The sequence below is a fragment of the Hyalella azteca genome, unplaced genomic scaffold (genome assembly GCF_000764305.2).
Source record: "Hyalella azteca isolate HAZT.00-mixed unplaced genomic scaffold, Hazt_2.0.2 contig12164, whole genome shotgun sequence".
NCBI lineage: Eukaryota > Metazoa > Arthropoda > Malacostraca > Amphipoda > Hyalellidae > Hyalella > Hyalella azteca.
Genome location: NW_025942128.1, coordinates 574,332 through 602,269, shown reverse-complemented (window position 1 = coordinate 602,269; position 27,938 = coordinate 574,332). Strand labels below are relative to the sequence as shown.

Sequence of the window (27,938 nt, the reverse complement as noted above, 5' to 3'; positions counted from 1 at the left end):
CTGAGCTTGATGCATAGCCCTCATCATTATTGAGCATTTTTTTCAGTTTTAAATTGTGTTCACTGGTAAAGAAATGTTCATGGTGTTCTGTTTTCATTAACATAAAATTTAATATATTAATCAAGTTATCATTAAACGAAGTACATTTTTGGGCACCCAAATTGATTATCAAGTATCAGTTTTTAACCTTGCGCCCTTGCGCTTAATCTTGAATTTATTCTAACAATTTACTATCTTTTGATAACTCCATCATAACAAATTTTTACTGAATTATTACCATTTTCAAATAGTTTCATTGTTATTATTTTTATTCTATGTTAACATTGAATTTCTTCGTTGCATGTGACAACAGGTTCTTTCAAACGATGATCCATTAAGTGGTAATTTTTTCCTCTTAAAATTCACGTGCTCTTTAATCTTCAGTTTAATTTTTATTCTCTTCGAACCTTTGGCACCGTCCAAGCTGTCTCCGCTTAACCTTCTACGTACGGTTAACCTCGAGATGGATGCGCTCGTTGTAAGTAAACAAAAAAATTTAATCTTGTAATATATAAGTTATAAATATAGGAAAAATATTTTTATAAGTTTATGTTGAAGGCATTAAAGAATATGTATTTTAAGATCATGTTGATTGCATTAAAGAATATTTATTATAAGTTCATGTTGAATGCATTAAAGATCATGTATTGTAAGTTGATATTGGAGGCATTAAAGAATATGTATTATAAGTTCATGTTGAACATAAAAGAGATCATATATGGTAACTCTTTGCTTTAAATTGAATCAACCATAAATGAAGTTAGGATTAAAAAGCCATTTAATTTCATTTGAAGCTCCGATAAACACGATATAAAATTTTTTAGTTCATTTTGTGCCGCTTCGGATTTACACTGCGTTCGATTTAAGCGCCAGATGATAGTTCAAATGTACGATTTTTTATTGTTCGAGCAATAAAAATATTGCTAACTTATCTTCAATTGAGCTCGAAATTAACTTTTCATGTACTGCCGGTATCTCTTCGTACCAGGCCTTTATGTACAAATAGTGTGAACGACGGTATCTACAATATACACAAAAGGGTAATGTAATTTAAATAATCAATTTAATTTGTTATCTAATTGATCACTGATAAATATTATATTGTAATTTGATTCAGAGGTCACTGAGGTGAACAGCTTTGAGCAAATATTTTGGTTGGTTTGCCTGTAAATTAAAAGGATTCATTAAAAATTTGCCTCACGAAGAGGAGAGGCATGAAATAAAACTACGGTAATCGCTCGCAAAGTTTCAGTTCATGAAAAACGATGACAAAATTTCCAGCACATTACTGAGTCAAGCAAATTCATTCAATTCATGGTTAAGCGGAAATTAATTCATCCCAAAATGTTTGACCGACATTAAATTTTGTCAATTCAGTTCGTTGAACGTAGTCCGTTTTAGGTTGTTCAAGTAAAAATGTTTTATTTCTGCCAATGTTTCCAGAAAAATATAATGCGAGCGTAATTTTCACCAAAATATATATTTTAAATTTTTTGTAAAGATATTGGTTTTATAAACAAATTAAAACGCATTATTTTGAGTTTTCCATTCCTTCTTCAAGAACTGTCAAAAGTCAGTAACATTTTGTTATCCAGACTAACAACATTTAAAAAATTCTATTTACGAAGTTCATAAAATACAAATTTAATCCTAAGCAGAACAAAATGCTTTCAACCATCATCTTTTGCTTTCTTGAACAAAGACCTTAGGCGAAAAATGTTAGTGTTCTCGAACATAATGCTGTGTTGCACGGTGTTCACTCTGTGGCATGAGTAGTGTTCCCGAACATAATGCTGTGTTACACGGTGTTCACTCTGTGGCATGAGTAGTGTTCCCGAACATAATGCTGTGTTGCGCGGTGTTCACTCTGTGGCATGAGTAGTGTTCCCGAACAAAGTCCTCGGCCTGTGGTCGCACGGAAGTGACTCTGTAGCAAAAGTCGATGAATCCATCGCGGCATGAATTATTCAGACTCGTCGATAGGGTGTGGGTCATTCGGCAGTGGACAAAGCAAGACAATTTACAGCAGTCACGCAATGCTTAAAGATTTCTCAGGTGCTCAGCCAACCGCTGTGTAGGTTTGCAAATGTCCACACTCAAATAAGCGGGGATTCGATCAAGGTTCAATGAAATTTTCATGATGTAGTTATCAACTTACGCGGAGAAAAGTATCCTGGGTGAAACTTTGGAAAAAAGTAGTATCGAAGAGATAGTGAAATCCTTATTTTCATATATGTCAGTTGCTGAATATTGTTGAGACTTTTGCAACCGTAATTTTTTAAAACGCTCTATCGTATGGGGTAAAATTATCGTTAACAGAAAATTACATCACGAATTTTAAAGGCGTTTCCGCCAACTTTATTTTTTAAAAGAGCCTTGGAATTCAAAGGAATTGTTTCAACGGATGATAAAACTGTGACATTACGCCTATAAAATTGTGAAAGTCAACCCTGATTGCATGGCCGGTATCAGGCAGGCGATGATGTTATAACCTGCCTTGTTATCAGACACTCACGTTCTCCATCACATGACCTGAGGTCAGCGGGTCGTTCTTATCTCCTTTGCAGTGTGTTCGACGCAATTAAAAATCACATAAAGATAACCATTGAGGTTCAAACAGTCTCATTCAAGTAATTTTTCTCGAAATTCCAAGGCTTCATTTTGAGAGTTCCAAAAAAAATAACATGAGCATGAATTATAATTTTTGTAATAGACTCGTGCGAAACACTTTCTCGAATATTCGAAATTTCTTCACCGTTTTTATTTTGTTCGGAAACTTTCAGAAACAGAAATATTTCTGTAATTCAAGTTAATTTGCAATGGTTTCCTTCATTATTTTGACTGAAGATAAGCAACGCTGCATGGGGTATTCGGTCACTGAGGATAACTTAGTAATATTGATATTCTTTATCAAGCCTAGAAGCTATTCATTGATAATTAACAAAATATCGTTAATGCCTCGTAGAATTATAAAGCACTTACAACAAAGTGATAAGTGTGTTTGATTTTCAATTATTCCCAATTTCTAACGTTGATTCCCGCCAATTTGGAAATCAACGAGAAGAAAAATAGGCACACTAACACAGTATAATTGAGCGTCGGTATCAAAGGGATTTTGCAAGAGGAACTTTGGCTTGTTTAACAATCCATTGTTTGTGCATTGTTTACATTGTTGAAGTTCCCTAGAAAATTCAACTTCGGGAGTAAATTTCTGAGAAATTTTCGGCGTTAGCAAGGCGCATACAGATTAAGTCCAAGGCAAATTTAGTCCTTTACAACTTGGCCGCTCATGAGGCATCTGCAAGTTGATATTTATTTCAATGGACTGAGCGTTGAAATGTGGTGAAAACTGAGTAGTGTTCCAGTCGACCAGTGATGAATTTAGGGAAGTATTTCATGATAACTGTGGTGAGCAAGAAGCAGTGTTGCAGAAGAGCTGTGGTGAGCACAGGGAAGTATTTCACGAAAACTGTGGTGAGCAAGGAACAGTGTTGCAGAATAGCTGTGGTGAGCAAGAAGCAGTGTTGCAGAAAAGCTGTGGTGAGTACAGGGAAGTATTTCACGAAAACTGTGGTGAGCAAGGAACAGTGTTGCAGAATAGCTGTGGTGAGCAAGTAGCAGTGTTGCAGAAGAGCTGTGGTGAGCATTGCAGATGGTAATGGTAAAGAGCCCTGGACGCTCGATAGACCTTTTAGACGAAGTATGCACGCGCGCTGTTCGGCACTCTATAAACTGGCTTCGAAGTGAGCGCTTTGCGTCTGATCGATAGCCTGTCACGGACCTACTGTGGCTGTAGGGCTTGGCTTCAGCTCATGCTTGGTCAAAAGAAATGTCATGTTTAATTTTAATAATTGAATCTATTGATCAGCTAAAGGACATATTTGAAACAAGAAGTTGTAGTCCCGCAAGTGCCCGATGTAAGATATTAAAAAGTGACAAACAATGATAAGATGAGTTCGTGAAAACGATATCCTATTGACACTATCTTATGAGAAACAGCCATCAACACGCACAGTCAAAATCTAACGGCAATTGCAGGACCAACGATGACAAGTTTATGTTGTAGAAACTGGATCGCTGTACTGCCATAGGCATGACAACGGGAAATTTACTTAGCTGCAAACAATTCGTATAGATTTATTGTCGAGTGAAACATCTGGCCCTTGCAGACAGAGGAATCTAAAACTTCATTGGGATAGTAATTTACTTCATTAACTCAACAACGGTCGGAAAAATATTAGAAAATTTCTGACAGTCCGATAGGAAAGAAAATATTTTGATGTTCTGTCTACTTGAAGCATGTTGAAATGTCGTTTTTTCATATTTATGATTTTATCTGAGCATAATTGATATAACTCTAGAGAATTTACATGGGATACGATTGCTGTAATTCATCATTGTGTTAAAAATTTAAAATTTGGATGTACAGTGAAGCAAAATTTACTAAACTATCCTCCTAATTTCAAACGAACAAAAATTAATGATGAATTCAAGAAAACGAAATTTTCATCGAAAGATTATTGCTCGAATTGTTCCTTCACGGATCAATTATCCGGAAGGGTAACGAAGCATTGCGCATGAAATTCTCCGTAATTATAAAGAATCAGAGCCCGAAAACATTTCGTCTAGAGCTGTAATGCCGCACCCAGCGACGAGCCCATGTTTGTTGAACCGGCGTAGTCAAGGCAACCTGAGCCCCTGCATAAACCCCCTCAGTTAGTGAACTCAAACTGCCGGTCCTCGGTCACCGTACCCCTCACTCAATGCCCCCTCTGGTATACTGGTTTGCCCTCATCCGCAATACCGAGAAACACTCACTCACGCGTGCTAGAAAACACGCACACCTTCATGGTTGATTATATTACCGCTGAGTGAAGATTATGTAACGTGAGATATAGTTGTTGGATGAAATGTTGCATGGAATGAATGAAAATGTTGAATATCTTGAATGAAATATTGAATGATATTAATGAAAATATGCATATTGAATAAATTTTCATATCAATGTGTTTTTATCTATGATTTTCTTTGTTACATATTAATTAAATCGTCCCTTCTAGTCCTTATTAACAACGTTGTAAAAAGAAGAAAATAATGTAAACTCACGCAAAAATCCGTCGCAATAAAAATGCATATGGTCAGCGTCTCATAAGCAGTCTTCATTGCATGTGAATTACAATACATTAATGTCCGCTTAATCTGATGTATGTTCACTACATCACTTGTTAACAGAAGTTTTTTTACGTGTATTATTCGCACAATCGTTGTGGCGTTCCCAATACTTTTTCTAGGACCAAAATCTTCCATGTTTTGCAAAGAAATTTATTGCGTCGATAAAAAAACTGGCCGACATCATCGCTGAACACGTCCATCCAATATAAAAAAAATAAATATTTGTTCTGTTTCAATGGTCACAAAACGTGCTGCCATGACTTCTAACTTTATTGGCCACGTTTACCTCGTTCTAACATTACACTATGGTAATTCATTAACTATGACATTAAAGGCTTGAGTTTCTTTTTCGTGCGCATAAGCGATCACGCGGCCCGGTCAATACATGCCATGTAGCCATCGCGGTGCCTCGAGCTTCTCTGAACACTTATGAATATTTTCGTAGCCTAATCATGATTTCCAAGCGCAATGTACCCTCATGAAAATTACGGCAGTCAATCGCTGGCTATTAAATGACTCACGATGCCCCGAGGTAATATTTTTTAGAGGTAAGGAATGAACATTCAGCGAATCGATGAGTACGGACATGGTAATGGCGGACACAACATGAGTTATGTAGACTTATCGTTAGTGATGAAACGCGTCATTCATTTCTTGGTTGAAAAAAAAGCAGTTGGCATCGATCTCAATTTAAGGTATCGGCCAGTTCATCAATCCTAAAAGGACACTTGAAAGGACCTGGTCAACAAAGCCAATGTTCTGAACAAAGCTTTAGCGTAGGAAGTGCTGAAAAATGTGTAATACTTCATTATGGATCTCTGAATTACGACCAATTGCACAACGATCTTTACTCAGAACACATGCTGTAATATCACCAATTTTCTTTAGTAAAAGGAACAAATAATACTAAATTTAGAGCTAACACTTATTGTTTGAGCTAAAAGAGAATTTTGTATTGGAATAATATTTACTGATAATAATAATATTATTAACAATATTGAATACTACTAATAATAATATTCATCATTGTCACAAGTCTAAGTTAATTAAAAATATACCGTCTAAATTACTCCAAAAAATAAGTGAAAGCTCCTCATGCGATGCTCGATTATTCGGCTACTGACTACAAACGAGTTAAAATATATTCATAGTAGCAGTAAAATAGAATTTAAACAATACTGATTAAATATCATTCAATATATCACCTGGTGAAATTTATTTTTTTAATTATTTAAAAGGTTTATTTACCTGGTGAAGTTTGTTTTTTAATTATTTAAAAGATTTATTTACCACCACTTCAAACAAAAAATTAATTTTAAAAGGTTTATTTACCTGGTGAAGTTTGTTTTTTAATTATTTAAAAGATTTATTTACCTGGTGAAGTTTATTTTTTATCTATTCAAAAGATTTATTCTTTTTTTTACAGGTGAGACGCCCAACTTCCCCTCACCGTATGGACGTCGTACCGGCCGAGGAGACTCCTGCGGCTGAGGTAACGCTAAACAAACAATGTAACAAATATCCGTTTATGATGAGGACCACTCAAGAAAAAACTAACACTCACTAGATCAAACTAGTTGGTGTTAGCAACTTCACGCTAGAGTTGCACTTGACATGTGTTAATCCCACACAACTTCACAATAGAGCACCGGAACGCACCATCAAAAATAAGCACTCACATTTTATACAAAATGTAACGTCCGTGGAGCAAGAAAATATGTCAATTATAAATCTTCACCAAAATTCACGGCTAAATTGGCACCGAGAAATAACACCGAAATTTTCTTCCTAATTGTGCTAATAAATTCAATTTAATAGCAAAGAAGAATATGCTGTACCCAAATAGAATTATGCATAATCACGTCATTAAATTTAATACGTTATGACGCTTAAAATTGTACTGAATGTGAAATACTGCACCAATTTCCTCTCGCAAACAAAAAAAAAAAAGACTAATACCACCGCTTCCTGCACTAGCCAGCGCGCTATATTGTACAAACCTCTTAAAAGTATCGAACACTATACTTTCGGTCTCTACTAGCCTGTGCGCTAGACGGTATAAACTACGTAAAAGTTTCACTGCAAGTAGGTACATAGCTTAAATTACTAAAGTTGGTTATGCTGTGAAAAAAGCTGCTAGGATTATTTAAATCAAATATTCAAATTTACGGAGTTGATGACTTTTTCTAAAATCTTTCAATACAGCCTAGCTCGCACCAGTCAGTATGAGGTATTGAAGTGTGAGGTATTGAAAAGTCAATACCTCACGAGGTATTGACCGCACCAGTGAGGTATTGAAAAGTCAATACCTCACGAATCCGTCAATATAAGTTAAATGTCAGGCTCAGGTAATTTCGGGACACATTATTTATTGAGGATACACGTCCGAATAGCCTCTATATTTCTGCCAGGCTTTAAACCTACTCGTTCAACGCACGATCGAAACCTAAAGCAAACGTTCTATAACATACGAGTAAATTGGATTAATAAGCTAACCTAGGTAAGAAATGAAGCAGAAATATTTAAATGAAATAATTAAGATCCCAATAGTACAGAGATATAACATATCGGTAAATTGGTTCAAGTTCGAATGACAGCCTCACTTTTATTCAACAACTTCGACGAGAACACTCACTTAAATCACCAGTAGTTATAAAGAGTGTCGTGTCGTATACATTACTCGCGTATTTTCGCATATATCACGTACGTGTCTTGTCACATATATCACGCGTGTTTTACCGCATACATCAAGCCAATTTATATATTCGTCAAATAGTGAAGCAAATCAGGAAAATGAAGGATATAAAGATTAAAATTATTCATTTTTTGTTTCATTACATTCGATTTGAAATTTATTTTTGTGCACACACTTTTAAATGAAAATGCAACCTTTCAATTGTAATAGAGTCATCTAGAATGTTGGGTTTGCTAAACAAAAAATTTGATTCTTAAATTTTCATTCTTTAAATTCATCAATATAAATTTCAATGAATTGATTCAGTATTGAAGCTCTGTCATTATACAGTTGAAATGAAATATTAAAAATAACACAATAATTTGTAGTTTACTCACATTTGTATTTATAATTTTTGCAAGTCCTGAAATATTTCTGTTGAAAGGTCCAGATATTTTTAATTTGCAAAAAAAAGTAATACAACAAACAAAAATTAACATTTTAAGAACGCTCATAATTTGCATGTACGTTAAATCTTATTATACTCGACGAAGCTCCAAAAATAATAACGTATGAGACACGTCAGCTAACAGGATAAGAAGCCATAACGTATCAGACACGTAAGCTAACAGTATAAGAGACAACCATAACGTATGAGACACGTAAGCTAACAGTATAAGAGACAACCATAACGTATGAGACACGTAAGCTAACAGTATAAGAGACAGCCATAACGTATTAGACACGTAAGCTAACAGTATTAGAGACAGCTATAACGTATGAGACACGTAAGCTAATAGTATAAGGAACAACTACATGCTGCTCAGAGTCAATACAAAATTACACTGACTACATACATATTGAATTGTGGTCGGTGACTATAATGTATACTGTATTTGCCCGACCTGCACGTCGAAATTAATAAAACTTTGAATAAGTGAATCTCTTACATATCTAAGTGCTGCCATTTCGTGAAGTTTAAATTTGTTCCGTATCGCAAAACAAACGCCGCTTCAGTTTCGTACATCATTTCATTCCTAATTCATCGAGATCGCGCATGAATAACTTGCGTTGGCGGCTATGAAAGTAAGGCAAATGCAATAGCTCCGCCCCTTGCGTTATTTAAGTAAGCACCTTTGGTTATGTAAGGATGATTATTTCAAGTGTATAGCACGAAAGCTGGAATATTTGCAGCAATTGGGACATTACCATTAAAAAAATCATTTCATAGTCAACACTTCATGTCAGAAAAGAACTGAGAAGTACATCTTTTAAATTTATTGTGTGGCTCACTTCCTGGGTGTATTATATTACGAAAGGATAAATAATATGAATCGACACTTGCTTCTACAGCTAATAATGAAGTAGATTACTGCCTTGCCGGTACTCGTTGCTAGGTAATTATTGAAGTTTTTTCCCCAAAGATTATTCTGTCTGTTATACGCGCTGGTATTATATTATTTACTTCATGACTTATTCTTACATAACTTTCTCTATATAAGTACAATACTTGTACTTTAGTTTACAACAAATACATTACTTTGGTTTACAAATGCACTCGCTTGCTTTTGGGTCTGACCGTATAAAACTGAAATAATGAGCGAATGCACCAGCAAATAGATCCATCATGTGAGTTCTTGGAAGTGCACGACACTTGTATATATACCTGCACATCGCTTTCAAAATCTTGCTGTTTTCAACTTTTACAAGATATCGTTTAAATTTCCTACAAGCAAATTATTTTTTAGGATTAAAAATAAAATTAATGATCACAAAGTTGCCTTGAGATGTGTATAATGAAATGAAAATGGTTGTGTGGTTTTTGACATCATAGATATTTGATTATCAGGGTTTCATTAGCTTTACACAAATTCAGCTCATGATGGACTGGGACAGAGGCCGTCGCAGTGCCTTGACAAGTATTTGTAAATCATCTAAATAATATAAAATTTAACATTTTTAACGATTTCGAACGCGAAAAAAGTTTTTTTTATTTGCGATGCACAAACCGATGATGCAAAGTCGAGATGGAACAGCTTAGAAAAGAAATTTGCAAACAAGATTCATTGATTCATTTAGTTCGTGGCAAGGAAAATAAACGTTCATATATCGAATTTGATGACCAGAGCATAACAAAAGGTTAAAATTGTTATTAACAAATTTGAGAAATTTACAAATTGTGAATCTTCTCTCTTAACATTTTCCTCTCCACTGGCAACGTCACAGTGAATATCATTTGGCGAATTCAATGACCGAAGATGAAGCGAAGCTGTCACGTGCCACTGGTTTGATCGTAATGTTAAATAATAAGGCACCTAGAGGGCCAGAGGAGTGGCTGCGAACCGGAAAACGAAACCTCGCCAGTCTTCCGGGCCCCACAAACTCGCAACGGATTTGCGAATCTTCTGCCTACTTTTTATTTATTTTTCTTGGAAGGTTGTAACTCCCTTCGGGTAGAAACTTTTGGCTGCCCATTAACGTACAGCAAAGATGTTGTTTTCTCTACTTGCCCCGGCGGCACTGCCTTGGAAAAGAACTAAATTGACAGCGGGGAACGGCCGGATAAGATCATTAATTAAAGAGTTAAAAATAAAGCAAAAATACTGCAAATTTCATTGTTCGAGCTTCAAAAGTTGCAACCAATTTATTGAATTTACAATGGGAATACCAGCATTTAAACATAGTCCCCAAACATTATAGTTATAATCCGTTTTATTCGTAGGTTTCCTCATTACTTTCCAAGTCCCTCAGGCTAGACGCAAGCGGGGCGGGAGATCGTCTATCTAGAGCTGCGCAGAGGTACTGCTTTATTCAGTTCCAGCTTCAACTTCCTCGGTCTCGCTGCTTTAGCTTGTGCATAAAAAATTCTTACCAAAACCAAAACCAGAACCTGAATTGTTTTCCTATTGTTGGGATACGGAAATGATACATTCAAAGATTTTCAGGAAAATTGATTCTTTAGCCTTCATCATCATTGATTAACATTATTAGCCACTTTATTGCCAAGGGTCGAAATGAAGTTTGGCTACAATTCGAACATGAAAAATCAATTTTAAAAATTTAATTCTACTTGAATATTTGAGAAATTTGGGGAATAAGGCGTAAAGTTTCAAGGGAAACTTGAGAATTAAGGCGTAAAGTTTTAATTAAAATTTTGGTGATGCTCATTATGATTTGCGGCTACCAGGCAGAATAAAGTACTTTGAAAATCGGATATTTGAATTAATAAATCTTGTCTCGATCTCGTTTCTCGAAACTAATTTCATTTTCCTCATAAAATAAGCTAATAATCAGCGAAATAAAGCAACACATACAAGAGATGACACAGGGAGAATATTATTAGCAATGGCTGTATGAGAATAGGAAGGTTCGACGCAGAATGCTGCAGGCGCTGGCTTTTATACTGCGGTTGGGGCATAGCAGGTTGACGCGAGCGTGTGCCGCATGAGGGCATCTGAGGCGTTCGATATTCGCTCGCACAGAACCTGCGGGTCACGCAACACAGCCACGGACCACGCAATCTACGTACCTCCTGTCGCACATGATTTTTTCCTACGAATGTCAGAAAAAGCGTTTCGTTTTTATAATGAAATCGTCAGCAAAATCGTTAGAAATTGTCAGCAAAATCGTTATAAATTGTCAGCAAAATCGTTAGAAATTGTCAGCAAAATCGTTAGAAAATGTCAGCAAAATCGTTAGAAATTGTCAGCAAAATCGTTAGAAATTTTCAGCAAAATCGTTTTTCGAACGAAAGTCAGAACATTTTAATTTCTAAAAAACGAAGGAAGAAACAATTTTTATTACAATTGTATCTGATTTTTCACACGGATGCAAGATAAATCTGCTCTTCAGCAGAACAGCACCTGATTTTATTTACGAACGTGAGAAGCGTAATGAAATTATTTTTTCAGTAGAACCACGCCAGCGTCTTCTTACAAACATAGAAAAAAAGCTTTTCAGAGTTACAATATCTAATTTTTTTGCGAAGGAAGGAGAAATGTTGCCTTTTCTGTAGAACCATATTTGCCTTCACTTGAGAACGTATTATCATTCGTCACTATTGCGGTACGAGGGAAGCAGTTATCTTTAGAACCGCCATTAGAATTCAATGCTCGACCTGTTTTGCCTTGTGAGCCGAATAACAGATCGCAGCTGCAGACCAATGAATCTGATCTATGGCTAATGGAACAAAAGAAAATTTTGCCAAGAGAAAATTTCAATATTTTACTGAAATGAAATTTTCAACTTTTGATCAAAGATTGAACTCATTTTCTCCATAAAATTAAGGTTATTTTAGTTTAAATGTATTTATTATCTGTTGTTATCGGAATTTTTCATTGTTATAGTACTGGGACAGTGGCTATTAATGGGACTCTTTGTCAAGAATCATCCGATTCTTTTGAACCCGGAAAGACAGTTCAAAAACAAAAAAATCGGAGACAGTCGGAAAGACAGTCCGGAACCCGGAAAGACAGTCCGACAGTTCTGAACCCGGAAAGACAGTCCGAAAAAACAGTCCAACACAAAAGCTGCGGCTAATTAAACCGAAACGAGAGCAAATGAGAACTTCATGCAGGTTTTAATTCAGGGACAAATTGCTATGGTTGTGCCGTGAGTCATTCGTCCGAATTTTGGCTAGAGGTCAACGCTCGCCTGGGCGTTGTCGGCTTATTAACGAGAGTGGTTCAGTGAGTGGTGAGTGGGGGCCACTCTAGAGTGTTGGTGCACGAGTGTTGTGTCAATTTATTAACGAGAGTGGTTTAGTGAGTGGTGAGTGGGTGCCACTCTATAGAGTGTTGGTACATGAGTGTTGTGTCAACTTATTATAGAGAGTGGTTTAGTGTGTGGTGAGTGGGTGCCACTCTATAGAGTGTTGGTACATGAGTACGGCGTCCACGTGAGTGTCGCGTTCAGCTTGTGGTGAGTGGGTGCCACTCTATAGAGTGTTGGTGCACGAGTGTTGTGTCAACTTATTATAGAGAGTAGTTCAGTGAGTGGTGAGTGGGGGTCACTCTAAAGAGTGTTGGTGCATGAGTGTAGCGTCAACTTATTACAGAGAGTGGTTCAGTGAGAAGTGAGTGGGGCCACTCTATTAAGAGTGTTGGTGCACGAGTGTTGCGTCAACAACAGAGAGTGGTTCAGTGAGAGGTGAGTGGGGCCACTCTATAGAGTGTTGGTGCATGAGTGCGGCGTCAACTTATTACAGAGAGTGGTTCAGTGAGAGGTGAGTGGGGCCACTCTATTAAGAGTGTTGGTGCACGAGTGTTGCGTCAACTTATTATAGAGAGTGGTACGGAGAGTGGTCCAACTCATTACAGAGAATGGTCCAGTGAGTATTGAGTGGCGGTCACAATAGAGAGCCTTGGTGACCAAATGTTGCATCAACTTATTACAGAGAGTGGTTCAGTGAGTGGTGAGTGGGGGCCACTCAATAGAGTGTTAGTGCACAAGGGCTTCGTCAACTCATTACAGAGAGTGGTTCAGTGAGAGGTGAGTGGGGACCACTCTATTAAGAGTGTTGGTGCACGAGTATTGCGTCAACTTATTATAGAGAGTGGTACGGGGAGTGGTGAGTGAGGGCCATTCTATGGAGTGTTGGTGCACGAGTGTTAAGTCAACTCATTACAGAGAGTGGTACGGAGAGTGGTCAAACTCATTACAGAGAATGGTCCAGTGAGTGGTGAGTGGCGGTCACAATAGAGAGCCTTGGTGACCAAGTGTTGCATCAACTTATTACAGAGAGTGGCTCAGTTCTTGGCGAGTGGGGGCCACTCTATTGAGTGTTGGTGCACGAGTGTTGCGTCAACTTATTACAGAGAGTGGCTCAGTTCTTGGCGAGTGGGGGCCACTCTATTGAGTGTTGGTGCACGAGTGTTGCGTCAACTTATTACAGAGAGTGGCTCAGTGAGTGGCAAGTTCTGCATATTTGCGTGAAGGAGGATATCTTATGAGAGTCGGCACATGAGGGGTTTTGTGCTACAAGGTCTCATTACACGAATGTTTCTTGCCTCGTTTTATGATAGTTAATCATGTGATACTTAACTCACTCGGTGAAAAGCTCGCAATGTCGAGAGACCTCTATGATGTTTAATCAAAATATCAACCATTGCATCTAGTCTAATACAATTTTCTATTTCAATGTTATTACCGACAGTAAAAAAAACTTTACATTTAAGGTAAAGTAATAGAAATTCTTAATGCAAGGTGTCATTTCAAATTTGAAGAAAAGTACATGGCTTCAGTAAATGAATCTATGACGATGAGCGATGAACGATTTGGTTGTAAAATGACGAAAAGAGTGACTAAAAACTTCTTAATTTTAAATACTAAGATTTATTTGCAAAATTTATTTGGTTCTTAGCAGGTTAAGAAAAAATAATCCTGCTGACCTCATCCCGGCGAAGTAATCTAAATGTTAGGTGTAATTTCCGTAGATTTATTCATACCCCCCATCCGTCACGTACTTGAATGCGCATTTCTGGTTGCGTTGGCGATGTAAGCCATGTAATGTTCAGATATTCTTAAACTTTTAAAGTGCAATGACCGGTTAAATCTACATAAATCTATAAAAGGCTTCATGGATTTCACAAGGAAAAGAACGGGTAAATACGTATTCAACGTCTGAATGAAAAATAATTGAGTTCTGTAAATTTTTTTGTGTAATTTGATGCCGTTTTTCAGGTGCGGACATTGTTCGTGAGTGGTCTGCCCATGGATGCCAAGCCCAGGGAGCTCTACCTTCTCTTCAGAGCCTACGAGGTGATGACACTTATTTATAATTGCATTACAATATATATTAGATAAATGGGTGAGACTTTGAAGCAGCGATGCATGTTTTACTCCTGAAATATTTGGCTAAAAAAAGTTTTATCCGTGCTACGTTCGCTCTCTTCACGTGCAGTGGTAGAAAAAGTGTGTCACTATTTTGTTGTTACGACCATTAATTTTGTTAGTGTTCACTCGTTATTTAAACATATTTCTGATTCCTTGGATGAAAAAAAATCGGCTTGGATGAAAAATCGGCTTGGATGAAAAATCGGCTAAATTCGTCGACTTGTCAGCAAAAATGTTTTGCTTGTATTATGAAACTGTTATTGATTTTCTATTATTATCATACATATATTATACTATATTATAATTTTTCATTATTAATTTTCATTTTCAGGGCTACGAGAGCTCGCTCCTCAAAGTAACCAGCAAGAACGGCAAGACGGCTTCTGTGAGTCTAACTTTTTTCATCACGCAACCAAAAAATAGTGAAATATAATTAGAGAGAAAATAAAAAATATATCATATAAAGACATATTTTTAGAAGAAAATGAGGCAGCAACAGTAATTAAATTCGCTAAAATGGAGACTCAAATCTAAGACTTAAAAAATTACAAATGAATAAATCCAATGATGTTATTTGCTATAAATTATTACTGAGTTCAATTAGGATTTTTGGAACATTTAATGTTAACAAAGTTCATAAAATGAATTCAATAATTTGCAATCCAGTGATTCGCATAAGTAGTTTTACTTGACGCATTTCCAAACTGAATTCATCACTCTGCATTTATTTTTTCGCAATATTTACCATAAAAATTCAATTAAACTGGATATGTTTACTCGCATTATCAACATAAGAATGATATATACCATAAATTTTTACTCGCAATATTTATTCTAAAAAATTTATTTCACTATTTATATTTTACTCGCAATAAATGAAACTTCCATTTCACTGTAGATTTTTATTCGAATTATTTACCATAAAACTTCCTTTACACTATATATTTTTACTCGCAACATTTATCATAAAACTTCCATTACACTATACATTTTTACTCGCAATATTTATTCCATTACACTATGTATTTTTACTCGCATTATTACCATAAAACATCCATTACAGTATACATTTTTACTCGCAATATTTACCATAAAACTTCCATTATATTATACAGCCCGTGGGATTTGTGACCTTCAGCACCCGCGCTGGCGCTGAAGCTGCAAAACAAGATCTCCAGGTTAGTTAAAAATTCATTTTTTTAAAAATAGTTATTATATGGAAATATTTCAGTAATTAATTTTTGTTTCGATCGATAATGGCAAAATAAATATTAGAAAAAATGTCGTTAAAAACTATACATTTTTCAATTTTCGTTAAAAAACTATTTCAAAACTATACAATTATTTTTGAAATTGAGAAAATGGCTTCGTATAAGAGTACATTTTTTTAGTAAAAAGGGTATACCCGGCTAGAGCTTCTCGTATTTTCGTATCAAAATTACATTTTTTATGACAATGTTTTGTTGAATCTCGGTCCAAAAATAAAATAAAATCAATTTCGAAATCCATCATTGAACAGTTACCCCTTGCACTATCTCTTGTAGAAATGTTGAATGCGGATGATGTACAAATAAGATCTATCGACATCATCTAATTTTTCGTAATTCGTACTAAATATCTTTCTAGACTCATAGTATTCCTACGTACCAACATCGATGGGCTTTTAACTTTGTTTGTACCATTGCGATCATCTGTAACAATTTCTGTACTGCATTTGCAAACACTAAAAGGATCGAAGGTGACATGGTGAGTGACACGCTAATCTGCAGTATGCCATTTTTGACTCTAGTTTGCTTTTCTAAACTATTACTAAGCAACACGCAATCAGCTACTAGTTGTTTTTTTGATTAAGATGTCCTGCTACGGCAAAATTCCGGTCTTTTAAACACATGAAATTAATGAGACGAGAGTCTATCTCGAGGAACGGTAAACCCCCATTAAATATTTGAAAGTTTTTGGAACATACCCAATCAGGCCACAAAATTCCATCAACCGCAGTGTACAAATTTCGAATAAAAGAAATGGTGAAGGGAAGCTGTGGATGGTAATTCGGTCGCTGCGTCATCTCTGTGCAGCAACCTTCTACTCGACTTCTTTGATTCGACATGCCTGCAGTTGCTTGCAAGCGCTGAGTGAAGCAACGTTCTAGTGCAATCGATCCTGTGAATCTCTCAGCAATGGTAATCCTTGAACAGACTTTGACCCGAGGGTGGGTAGTGCACAGTGTGGCTCAGACACTGGTTTATTCTTTATCACTTGAATACTCACCACCACCATCACCCTGCAGTCGACACTTGATTAATCTACGAAACTTTTTAAGCTCCCCAAAAAATGATAATTCGTGAGTGAATAAGGCTTTGATGCACCGCAATGGACTTCAGAAATAATGACTGAGGCTTTGACGATATGCAAATCAAGTCTTTAACTCATGCGAATGAGATTTGTGTTCTAAAAAGGACAAACCACGACAGGCCTTCTTGCTCTTCCTAAAATTGCATCTAAAAATGAATGTTCTTGGCAATTCGAGAGACATTGAGAGTTCGACGGCAATAAAATGGACCACCAGGAAATTTGCCTCCACTGATTACAGAGTTTTTTAAAGATTTCAGTTGTGGATATGGTTGGACAATTATTGAAATACAGTGACCCAAATTTCAATATTTTTTTCGATGTGATTCCTTCAGCAACGCGTCCATGAGCAGCACTTAGGCCCCTCTATCATCGGGCCCGTTCCAGATTATATTAGAATCTGGAAAAATTTCAATGAAGTTATCTAATTTCATTGATCCGTGCAATGACAGCGGCGAAAATCAGCATCGTTACAATCGGAATGGATTGATTTCTTTTATGCTAATAATTTTAAACTTGGATATTCTTCATAAAAGGCCGGAATGGTGATGCATTAGTCGAAATTATTGCCATATCGCATCGCAAAAAAATGTGAGACGATGAATTTGATTTGCACATGGATATTCGACTACGATTCTGATTATATTGATGCTGGTTAACTCGTCAACATATTGACTTAGGAGCTTGAGAGTCTTATCGCAGCAGTACTCGTTGCCCGCTTACGACAGCACTCCGGAGTTGGCGGGTGAAATTGCAGGGTAAATTGCTCTTGTTGCTAACTACCCTCGTTCTCCTCACGATGCCACCTGCCCTCTCTACCCTCACTACGCCACCTCTCTGGCACTCATAAGCCTACAGGCAATCACCTCAACTTGCACTTCTACCCCACCTACTCTCCACTTTTTCCCTCTCCCTCAACTTTCTTCTCACTCACTCGTATTTTGATTTATTCATTTCATGGAGTCAAGTCTTGGCGCCGCACAAAATTCGTATAAAATAATTATTGTCTCTGACATAACCAAGGAAGGCGCATATGAGATAAAATAAATCTCTGCCTTGTACGCCTCTTGTCGACAACTTGTTCCGCAATTCTAGGCCAAGCCGTCAAAACTGTTCACTTTGCAGTAGAGTAGCTGTAAGAATAATTGAATAACTTTAGTGTAGTCAATCTGTTACACATAAATCGAAGGAAAAATCAGTTCTTACAAAGTTTTTATCAGTATTCTTTATCACAGTTCAAAAAGGTTATAATTATGCATGGTCATTCAATTGCTTCATAATAAAAACTCGTGATCTGTGCGAGTTGTCTCCTAATTGAATTCATAAATTTAAGTTTAAAAATCAAAGTAAAATGTATCCCCACAGTCACTAGTTTGTTATCATAATTGGGACACGAAATATTTGGCGGCAACGATACAGCAGTTGCACCTAAACTCACATAGCTAAGTTTGCTGCTCACATCGTAATTAGCAAAGTTTTACATTCTTAATAAATTTTTGCCTATATAAGCACCTATGCAATATTCATAATGCAAGCTTTGTCACTTACTGACGAAATGAAACTGTCTGGAAACAGAATAAATTCGAAGCAGGATATTCAAGAATTCAAGGGTATATACTTGAATTCTTTGCTCACTCGACCGCACATGTTTCTGTACGGCAGTTATTTGAAATTCTATTAAATTTAAGAAATAACTAAATTAAAAAATTAAATTATCGGGTTTAAAATTCAGGTTCTTTGGCTTCCTAACTTTTTTTTTGTTAATTCCTATTCCAGCTTTTTTGAGATAGTTTATATGATGCAATCGTCGTAACCATTTTTAGAGTGGGGAATTCAAAAGTTTCTTGATTTTCTAGTTATTTAGTGAATATTTTACACGTATTTTTCATCAAAAGTTTCTCTCCACACTCATTATCATATTGCCATTCATTATTATCTGAAAATAATTTCCATGTATCATCCATCATTTTCTCTTATTTTCCATTCCCTGATCTTCTGAATCCTACACAAAGTTATGAATCCTAGACCCACATAAATATGGTCGAGCGCCAGTCTGATCATACATGAATTAGAGCAGACTATAATCCAATGATCAAACAAGCAGTAGAGTCAAAAGGTAAACAAATTTCCACAAAAAAACTTTCTACCTTTCCGAAAGTTTGTTCCTCACTTGGACAATGACTACGATCTGGGATTTTGTTTGTGCATTGAAGGTAAGAATAACTTCATGGTAAATTTCAAAGTGCATTTGTTTGATTTTTACAGCAAGGAGTGAGGTTCGATCCAGACATGCCGCAGACCATCCGTCTTGAGTTTGCAAAGAGCAACACTAAAGTGAGCAAGCCGAAGCAACAGCTTCCTCCAGCCGCTGCCCCGCACCCAACTATGATGCACCCATTTCCTGGACGTAAGTCAATTTTTTTGTACCGTATATCTATGTTTGTAATATATGATGAATAATAATGCGTAATTTGCATATGATGCACCCATTTCCTGGACGTAAGTAAATTTTTTGTACCGCATATCTATGTTTGTAATATATGATGAATATTAATGCGTAATATGCATGAATAATAATTAGTAGTTATAAGGCTTATTATATATTTTTGGTTGCTGTTTCTGAATACATTGAAATGATACCGAAACACTTGTCTTGAATTCGTTGGATTTTGAAATAGTGAAATATATATTCTATTTGAATTTTTATCCGATATATTAATTATATGACATTTGTACGACAATTTTATTTGCTTTGACGTTATTTAAACGCTCACCAGTTGGATTTCTTCGAGCAGTGGAACTTAACCCGGCATTTTTTCCGGGTGCACCCGACGTTTGGCCACCGCACCCTTTTGCGTACACACCCGCGGACTTACCGGGTGCCGCGGGTTTGCAACATCACCACGCCTTGTTCCCAGCTCTGCAGGCTGCACATCACGCAGCTGCGGCACAAGTGCCTGTACGTTCCTACCTCTGACTACCTTTAACCCAAGCCTTCGAAAAACATTGCGACATCCACTTAACTTACAACCCAATGATTTCACTTCCCACTCCCAGCTTAGCTTCTGTCACCAAAGTCAAGCTCTGCGATTCAAAAGAGGAAGCGAATTTGCCTTTGATTTCGCCAATGACGCCCTCAGAGCCATCCAATCTCCTTCCAACCCAAGACAGTCAGCAGCCACGTCAGTCTCTGCTTGGAGAAGCTTCGCTCCTTCACAATCGAGACCTAATTCACTCCATTCAACTGATAGCTCAGGCTCACAGCAAAGTACACGTTAGTTGCTTCGATATTCATGTGGCTGGCTAAATGAAAGCACTTTTATCTCCCTAAGTTAATGCATCTTCTGTGCTCATAAATTTGCTTATTTATTAACGGCAGTGCCGAATGACTGTAGTTTGTTGCAGTTTTACGTATCTTTTGACTTGCTTCTCGTGCTCTTTTATTATAACTATCCTCATACATCTCACAAACAATTGGCTTTGCTAAAAAATAAGCCATATTTTTTGCTTAGCAAAGACTAAATTATCTTGAAGTCATTATGATGGATCAGCATACTCAGATAATTTTCGCCTTTCAGTGCGAATTTCAGATCAATTAACAAAAAAAGTAGCGTGTTTAAAACGCTATCAGACAAATTCTCCTGGCACGCTGATGTGACACGACACTTTTCTTACTATTAGGCACGCACACGTAGAAATTTTCATTTAAAATACGAGTTAATTAAAATATTTCATCGTTTACATCTGACAAGAATTTCTCGCTCTTTGATATCACGCTAGTCTAGATGTGATTTGCTATTCCTATCCGTTCCTTCTTCGGAATCAATAATTTAAAGTGCACTGTCAAAACCACGATTCCATGTCTCAAGCACTTCACTCTTTATTTTCCTTGAGAAGATTTCATTTAAAATTTTAGTTATTTTCGTTACTTGCGTAATTGCTTATCTCAATCTTTAATTAAGTTGTGGCAAAATTTTTCTCCATCCTACGAATTGACCAAAAGTTCTTTTTTTTTGATAGGATTCCTGGATTACTCTAATTAAAAACATTTATTTGAGGTTCATTCAAACCGTGAACAAGATGTTTTAAGAATTTCTCGTCCTACACTAATTCACGAAAAATTGCAAACTTTCAAACGAGCTAAAAACAGTTTTGAGTTCAATGAAAATAATTATTCATTACGAAATCAGTTTAAGAAATTCAAATTCTTTGATCAAATGATTGATGCCAATTAATTATATTTTTGTCTGATTGGCCACACGGGCTCCCTTTCTTCGGAATTTACGAAAATTTTGGTGTCATCGAAAGCTTTTTAGAGTGGAAAGCTCTAAAACGTTCCAAAGCTTAATTAATTAAATTTTACTGAATACTTATTTCGATCAAGATTTACTTGGTTGTAGTATTTTCGATGCACTCATAATTGAGAGCATAAAATCTTATGCATTAGAGGTCGCTCCTGAATTAGTTCGAAGACCAATAATTGAAAAAATACAACTCAGTACTCACTGCAGTGAGTGACAGAGAGCGCATTTTCTCGTCGACGAAAACTTGAGGTCACGGACGGACAGACAGACAGACAGACGGACATGGCGAGCACAATAGTGCATTTTTTCCATAAATGAGAAAATGCACTAAAAATAAATTCGAAAACTAATTATCATGAAGGACGATCAACTGACATGACTGCCACGGCTGCTTGGGTTGTTGAAGGAGAAGGCGAAGAGCGAGCAAGAGGCCATGTTTCTCTTGTAACGAGTAGAAGTACGATCGAAGATGTACATCTGAAAGTCTAATAAAAGTCTTATTCTGAAAACTTAATAGGCATAATTTGTTCTGCGGGAGATGTAATCCGGTTTTGAACCAGTCGATGATATGCTGATAAATTGTAGGTTAGATTATTGATGTTAAAACCTCACAAAAATCTAACTTTTATTTCAGTGTGTTTGCTTCAAGTATATGAATACAAAATTAATGAAACATACACATTACAATTTATGTGAAACTTCCTGAATGGGTTGCCTTTTTATTCTTCTTAATAATTTTTGAATAACAAATCCAATTTTCAGCACGCTGTCCAAGTTGAAATATTACAGATACTTTCTTTCCGTAATTCATTCTTTACTATCAACCTCGTTTCTACAATTTGAGCACATTTTTGTTCATTTAATTATATATACCTATGTGACTGTAGTAAAAATGTTTTGTTGTTCATTTTTAAATTTCAGGCTTTCACAATTTCTAAGCTAATTTTTTATATATGTGTCTATATTTTAATATTCGTGTGCTCCATGTTTACTTTAGCACAAATGTGTTGCATTGTGTTTGCATCTGAACACTTAAATAATAAATAGTGACCGGTTGCTCAGTTATACAGACAACCTAAACTTTTCAGCCAAATTTGGAAGGATACTAAATGAAAAATTAAAAAAAATTTTGAAATTCATGTATTGTAAATTTAATGATCCAATTCGAAATTGACAGTCATTTAATGAGAAACAATGATTGCTTCTAGAGCAACATTCAGTTGTACGTAGGATGCAAGTTTCTTGTGCGTTAATTTTGCTCAAATTTCGGCTCAAAATTATTTCAGATTTTTAATTTTTCACCTCTGTCGTGAAAATTTTTAACTTAAATTCATCTTAATTAATACTCATGATTTTATCTTCTTGAATGTCACCATATACTTGCTAATAGTGCACTTCTATGTAAGTTTTTAGTTGTGTTCAAACCGATCAAATTAAGACGACCCAACTAATAATATTTTCTTTTTGTTCCACTGCACCACTGCTCCTAATGTTCAACGGCGCTTATATCATCATTGCTACGACCTCTTTCATGACACTTTCAACGTATCTATTTCACTCACTTCTAACAATTCGGCAATCCCAATTACAACTCTTCACCTGTTATTCTAAACAACATCAACTCATCCTGTTGATGGGTTGGAACGAATGCAAAAAATTATACTATCCCATATTACACCCCACATTAAAACTGTTCCTGATGCTGAATTAATTTCATACGATCCTCTACAACAACACTGGAAACACACAAAAAAATCGCCTTTTTAAATGAACGTGACGACACTGGCCCCACCTCCAATTGCTTGTGAATTTAACAAGACGTCGCTGGGTTTGCCTACGACGGCTACCGACTACACCATGCCACCGATGAGCTCATCGTCCTCGGCATCCGACTTCACCAAGACGTCGCATGTGCTTACAACAATGACTGCTGAATTTCCTAAACAATCAATGGGAATACACGGTCCGTCTCCCGACTTTATGATGACATCCACTGGGTCTCCGACTCCTCCTTGTGATTTCCCGAAGACATTTTCCCTTGGTTTGGCGCGTTCGTATCCGGAATTTGCAATGACGTCGTTGGGTTTGATTTCAACAGCCCCATATGCAGCTAGCGCACGGTCAGCTTGTGTCGCACGCCGCCCAAGCCATCATGCCATCCACAGCCTTGGGTACGCCGGCAGGATCGCCGGCTTCAGGTCACCAAGCGCCCTCGCATCATCACCACCATCATCATCAAGCCGTCCCAAGCCAGCCGTGCTCTACGCTCTTCATAGCCAACCTCGGGCCCAGCGTGGCAGAACATGACCTCAAGGACATCTTCTCACGGTGAGACTAAAACAAATTTTGTATTTCAAGTGTGTGTGTTAAATGAAATAAACAAGATCACGAATACAAATTTAATTGTTCTAGTTTTAATCTTGTTGTGTTAAGCGACAAGATTAGAATAGTGATAATGCATGTACGTATTCTTCGTCCCTTTATCAGCTTTTAACGTTTATCCTTCAGGTTGTCATCCTATACGCACTCTGCATGTCGTCCTTAAGCACTTAATTATTTTATTAATTTCATTTCAAATTCCTTTGCAATGAATTATAAATATATTTTTTCACTATATGTGAAGGCCCATCTTTAGCCAATTAATTTTTTTTTGTAAGTCACAGAGAGGAATGTCCTTTGAATTTTTAACGCCCGCCTGACATGAATGATCTGCAAGGGCCAGTTATTGTACGAGTACATTTTGGTTTAACTATCAATTCAATGTTTTTTCTCTATTGCCTTTCGCTTATCACTTGATGCCTCGTAGATTTAATAATATATAATTGCCTGCTCACCAAAAATCGATGTTTACTAATGCACGTTTCTCTTAATATCTTTCGCAATACCAACGGATCATTGAAAAATGGGTTTTGAAATTTAGTGAAAAAATGGATCGTCCACTTGGGTATCCATAGAAATTAGCCGTGTTTGCACCAGGCGTTATATCCACACATCCAGCCTCCAATCTGTGTTATAGCCAATAGGAAAAGTGTTGAGGATTTAAGAATCAACGTAAAGATTGATTCTATATATTTCTATTTAATAAAATTTCATTGAATATCAACAAAATATGTTCTCTAAACGAGAAAAAATTCAATTTCTTAATACACTGCAGATATAAAAACTAAAACTGTTCAAATAAATCTAGCTTTGAGCTCTCAGTATAACACATTGGGAAACTTAGTTCAACATTAAAATATTTCGCTCATTTTGTTGTTACCGTGTTACAAACGTGTACAGTGTACACGTTTTTCGCTCATCACTACAGTTGTTTGGTTATCAAATGTTGTATCTAGTTCTTCATACTTTCTGATGTAATTGTGTAAATTTGTAAACTTATATTTAAATAATTGCGTTAACAAAAGGGAGATAATGAAGTTTCTCATGCCATCACGAATCTGATTTATTCATATTTAGATTCCGCTAATTTATGAATGTTTAATTTTTCATCTACTAATTTGCATAGAAGGTTCGTTTACTTACATCCGCATTAAATTGTCGTTTATGCACTTAGAAACATGAAAACATTATTGAATATTATTATATGATTTTGCGGTGACATCAATAGGATTTTATGTTTCAGAAATATCATGTTATCATTCATGACTTAATTTTGGCTTGTTCGTCACTGATTTGTCCATTTCTTCTCAACAATTTTATTTTACAAACGGTATAAGATAATATAAATTTATAAATACACACGAAACCTGATATCCAGTGGGATTTCCGGGATACATGTAGCAACACCAAGTTCACTACCAAGTCACCCATAAGCTGAAAAAATATAACTCAGTACTCACTGCAGTGAGTGACCGAGAGCGCATTTTCTCGTCGACGAAAACATGAAGTCACGGACGGACACACAGACGGACAGACAGACGGACAGACGGACGGACAGACGGACATGGCGAGCAAAATAGTGTATTTTTTTTATAAATGAGAAAATGCGCTAAAATATAACTCAGTACTCACTGCAGTGAGTGACAGAGAGCGCATTTTCTCGTCGACGAAAACGTGAAGTCACGGAAGGACAAACAGAGGGACAGATGGGCAAACAGACAGACGGACGGTCGGACATGACGAGTCAATCAATCAATTTTTCCAAAAATGGTAAAATGAGCTAAAAATTTATTCAGATACACGCAGGAAAAATTTTTATCGCACGTTTGACCATCATCAGGCCTAACTCTCAGACCCAAATTAGGCCTCACTATCAGGGGATAGGCTTATATCATTTGTAGCAAATCATTTTGAGTCCTTGCTAGTTGCTTGCCTTAGCATCCTTGGTAACGCACGAATATGCATGCCTAGAAGGAAGTCTGGCGCAGCCTATATACAGTTTTCTACATCTGCCTCAAACGGCTAATGCCATAATCGCTTTTCAGGGAAAGCCACAACCAACTTCCACTAACAACTCTACAATTTTCGGCGATTTCATCCAAATTTCTGAAATTGAGGTCTGTATTGCGTAGTTTCTCTCACGAAAATTTACCGTTTGATGCGTTTCAACACAGAAGGCCAGGCTTGATTTGCTAACACAGAGTCGCTGTTCTTCAAATAACATTTTTCGAAGCTTTAGACGTGAGCCACGCTTTCTTTGTACACGGTGTTTCTTCTCCTCAAATGAACAACAACATTTCGTAAAATCGTTAAATTTGGAGTGCATAATTCTTTATCTATAGTCTTAGGGTGGTATATGAAATATGATTTCAACATTCTACAGGGACGCATGCTAACCAGCCGCCTCTTTTCCTTGCATGACGATGAATAATGCACTGAAACATTGGAATGTTGTCATATTTGTCATAAATTCATTAATATTATTTATTTCCTTCAATAAACCATTTAGGCACATGGCACCTTGATCGAGGTGATAAAGCTTCTTTATTATTGAATAAATGAGAGAAAACTTGAAATGGATTTCTTCCATCTAGAAATTCTCCCTCATGAGAGTAGATGTAGATGCATTTTATAAACCAGCGGATGCTTCTCTATTAACATTTCAGGAGATAAATGTATTCTGGCATCGCAAGGGCTCAGCTAAATCCCAGGTTCGGCCGAGCTTATTTTCACACGTTGGCTTCCTTTTTGCACGGTTCTCGGGTGTGCACTCTGATGAAATTTCAGTGCACTTATTAATCATTCAATCCATTATATCACTGGGATACCTTACTGAAGAATGTTGGATACCTCAGACTTGATTCTCAAAAACTAGTAACGCGATTCAAACAAATGCCGATATGAAAATATATGTTTAAACAACTTTCAAGTCAGTCGCAGATCACAAGCTCGAATATAAGATCGGTGTAGGAGTCAAGAACGGAGTAACTATTTTTGAGGATCTGGTCTGAGATTCACGCTGATCCTCCTGAAAACTTGAGAAAGTATTACAAAAATTGCCTATTTTCCGAGTTGGTGTGATTATGAACGTGTGAAGGAGGCTCCCAAATATTCTATGCACTGAAAATGACTGAATTTTGATCACATATTTCTTTTATTCAACGGTTATTTGCGTTTTAGGCACATTTTACGCAAATTGTCGCACGAGTAATAATTTTCTTTACAGGTATTTTGAAGATTGCCATTATATTGCAGAAAATATTACAGTGTTCATTGTGAAATATTGTACGCATTCATCAGCATGTATATAATTTCTGAATTCTCAACTGAAGTACTCGCGAGGAATCACCAAATAATTTATTTATGTAATTCTCAGTCCAAAAAAAAAAAATCTTCATTTGATGTTAATGGTGAACTTTTTTCCTTCGCCTAATATTTTTTATTATGCATTTTTATTATTCATTCATTCAAAATGTCAAATTTATCATTGGATGACATGAATTTTTGAAAATGAATCAACGGAAAACAATCTAATGATATCGACCAACTGAGTAAAGACTTGCGCAACAAATGTACCAAGGGTGGAAAATTTGGGCGTAGGAATTTACTATAATAAAATTCTAACGATTATATCGTTAATTTGATTGAATACTGAAACAGATCAATTAATAGATGCGAATTGTTTTAATGCAAAACGAACGCACAGATCTCTGAATAGTGCGAATTCAAACATTATCAAAATTGTGATTATTCTTTGGTTGAAAAATTGATATAAATTTTATTATAAATCTGGCTATAAATTCTTTGAATTATCTAAATATAACATTTATTAGTAAATTTGTGAACTGCTAAAAATGAAATTGACCAACAGTTTATAATATATAATTGGATCACATGTTCTTTAACTATTTAAGTAGAACTAACAGGTTGTTATTTAGTCTACACTTGGATCACATGTTTTTTAATTGTTTAAGTAGAACTAATAGGTTTGTTGTTATTACAGGGACACGAGAATTAAGTTGATCGAGCAGCGCCCCGGCCCGCACATCGAGCGCATTGCAACTTAAGAACAAGATATTCACCTACAACAAAATCATCCTCGCACTGTGCGGAAGGAGTCAAATTTACAGCAACCTTAGGATCAGGAATGCACCTACGGTAAAGATCACCCACGCGCCGTTTGGAAG

At 36.3% G+C, this 27,938-nt stretch overlaps 1 protein-coding gene across 10 annotated transcripts; it reads left to right on the top strand.

Annotated features, from left to right (window-relative positions):
* Window positions 1-346: 346 nt before the first annotated feature.
* On the top strand, window positions 347-27,938 carry LOC108680574 (protein couch potato). 10 transcript variants are annotated; one of them, XM_018169442.2, is made up of 11 exons: window positions 347-517; window positions 6,638-6,703; window positions 14,567-14,644; window positions 15,051-15,104; window positions 15,835-15,897; window positions 19,334-19,475; window positions 19,846-20,027; window positions 23,471-23,700; window positions 25,797-25,868; window positions 26,418-26,462; window positions 27,755-27,814. In XM_018169442.2, the coding sequence occupies exons 1-10, from the start codon at window positions 503-505 to the stop codon at window positions 26,422-26,424; spliced, it is 909 nt and encodes a 302-aa protein (XP_018024931.1). In that variant the 5' UTR covers window positions 347-502; the 3' UTR covers window positions 26,425-26,462; window positions 27,755-27,814. The 10 variants fall into 10 exon arrangements, 7 of the variants coding, with proteins under 7 accessions (XP_018024931.1, XP_047739116.1, XP_018024930.1 ...); XR_007156996.1 differs by lacking the exon at window positions 25,797-25,868 and having other exon boundaries at window positions 19,864-20,027; window positions 23,191-23,700; XR_001931431.2 differs by lacking the exon at window positions 25,797-25,868 and having other exon boundaries at window positions 23,191-23,700.

Excerpts from the sequence above, each read along its gene's own strand:
- LOC108680574 (XM_018169438.2), top strand. Across the intron at positions 6,704-14,566 it reads AGGAGACTCCTGCGGCTGAG|GTGCGGACATTGTTCGTGAG; the intron begins GTAACGCTAAAC and ends GCCGTTTTTCAG. Across the intron at positions 20,028-23,190 it reads CAGCTGCGGCACAAGTGCCT|ACGTCGCTGGGTTTGCCTAC; the intron begins GTACGTTCCTAC and ends GAATTTAACAAG.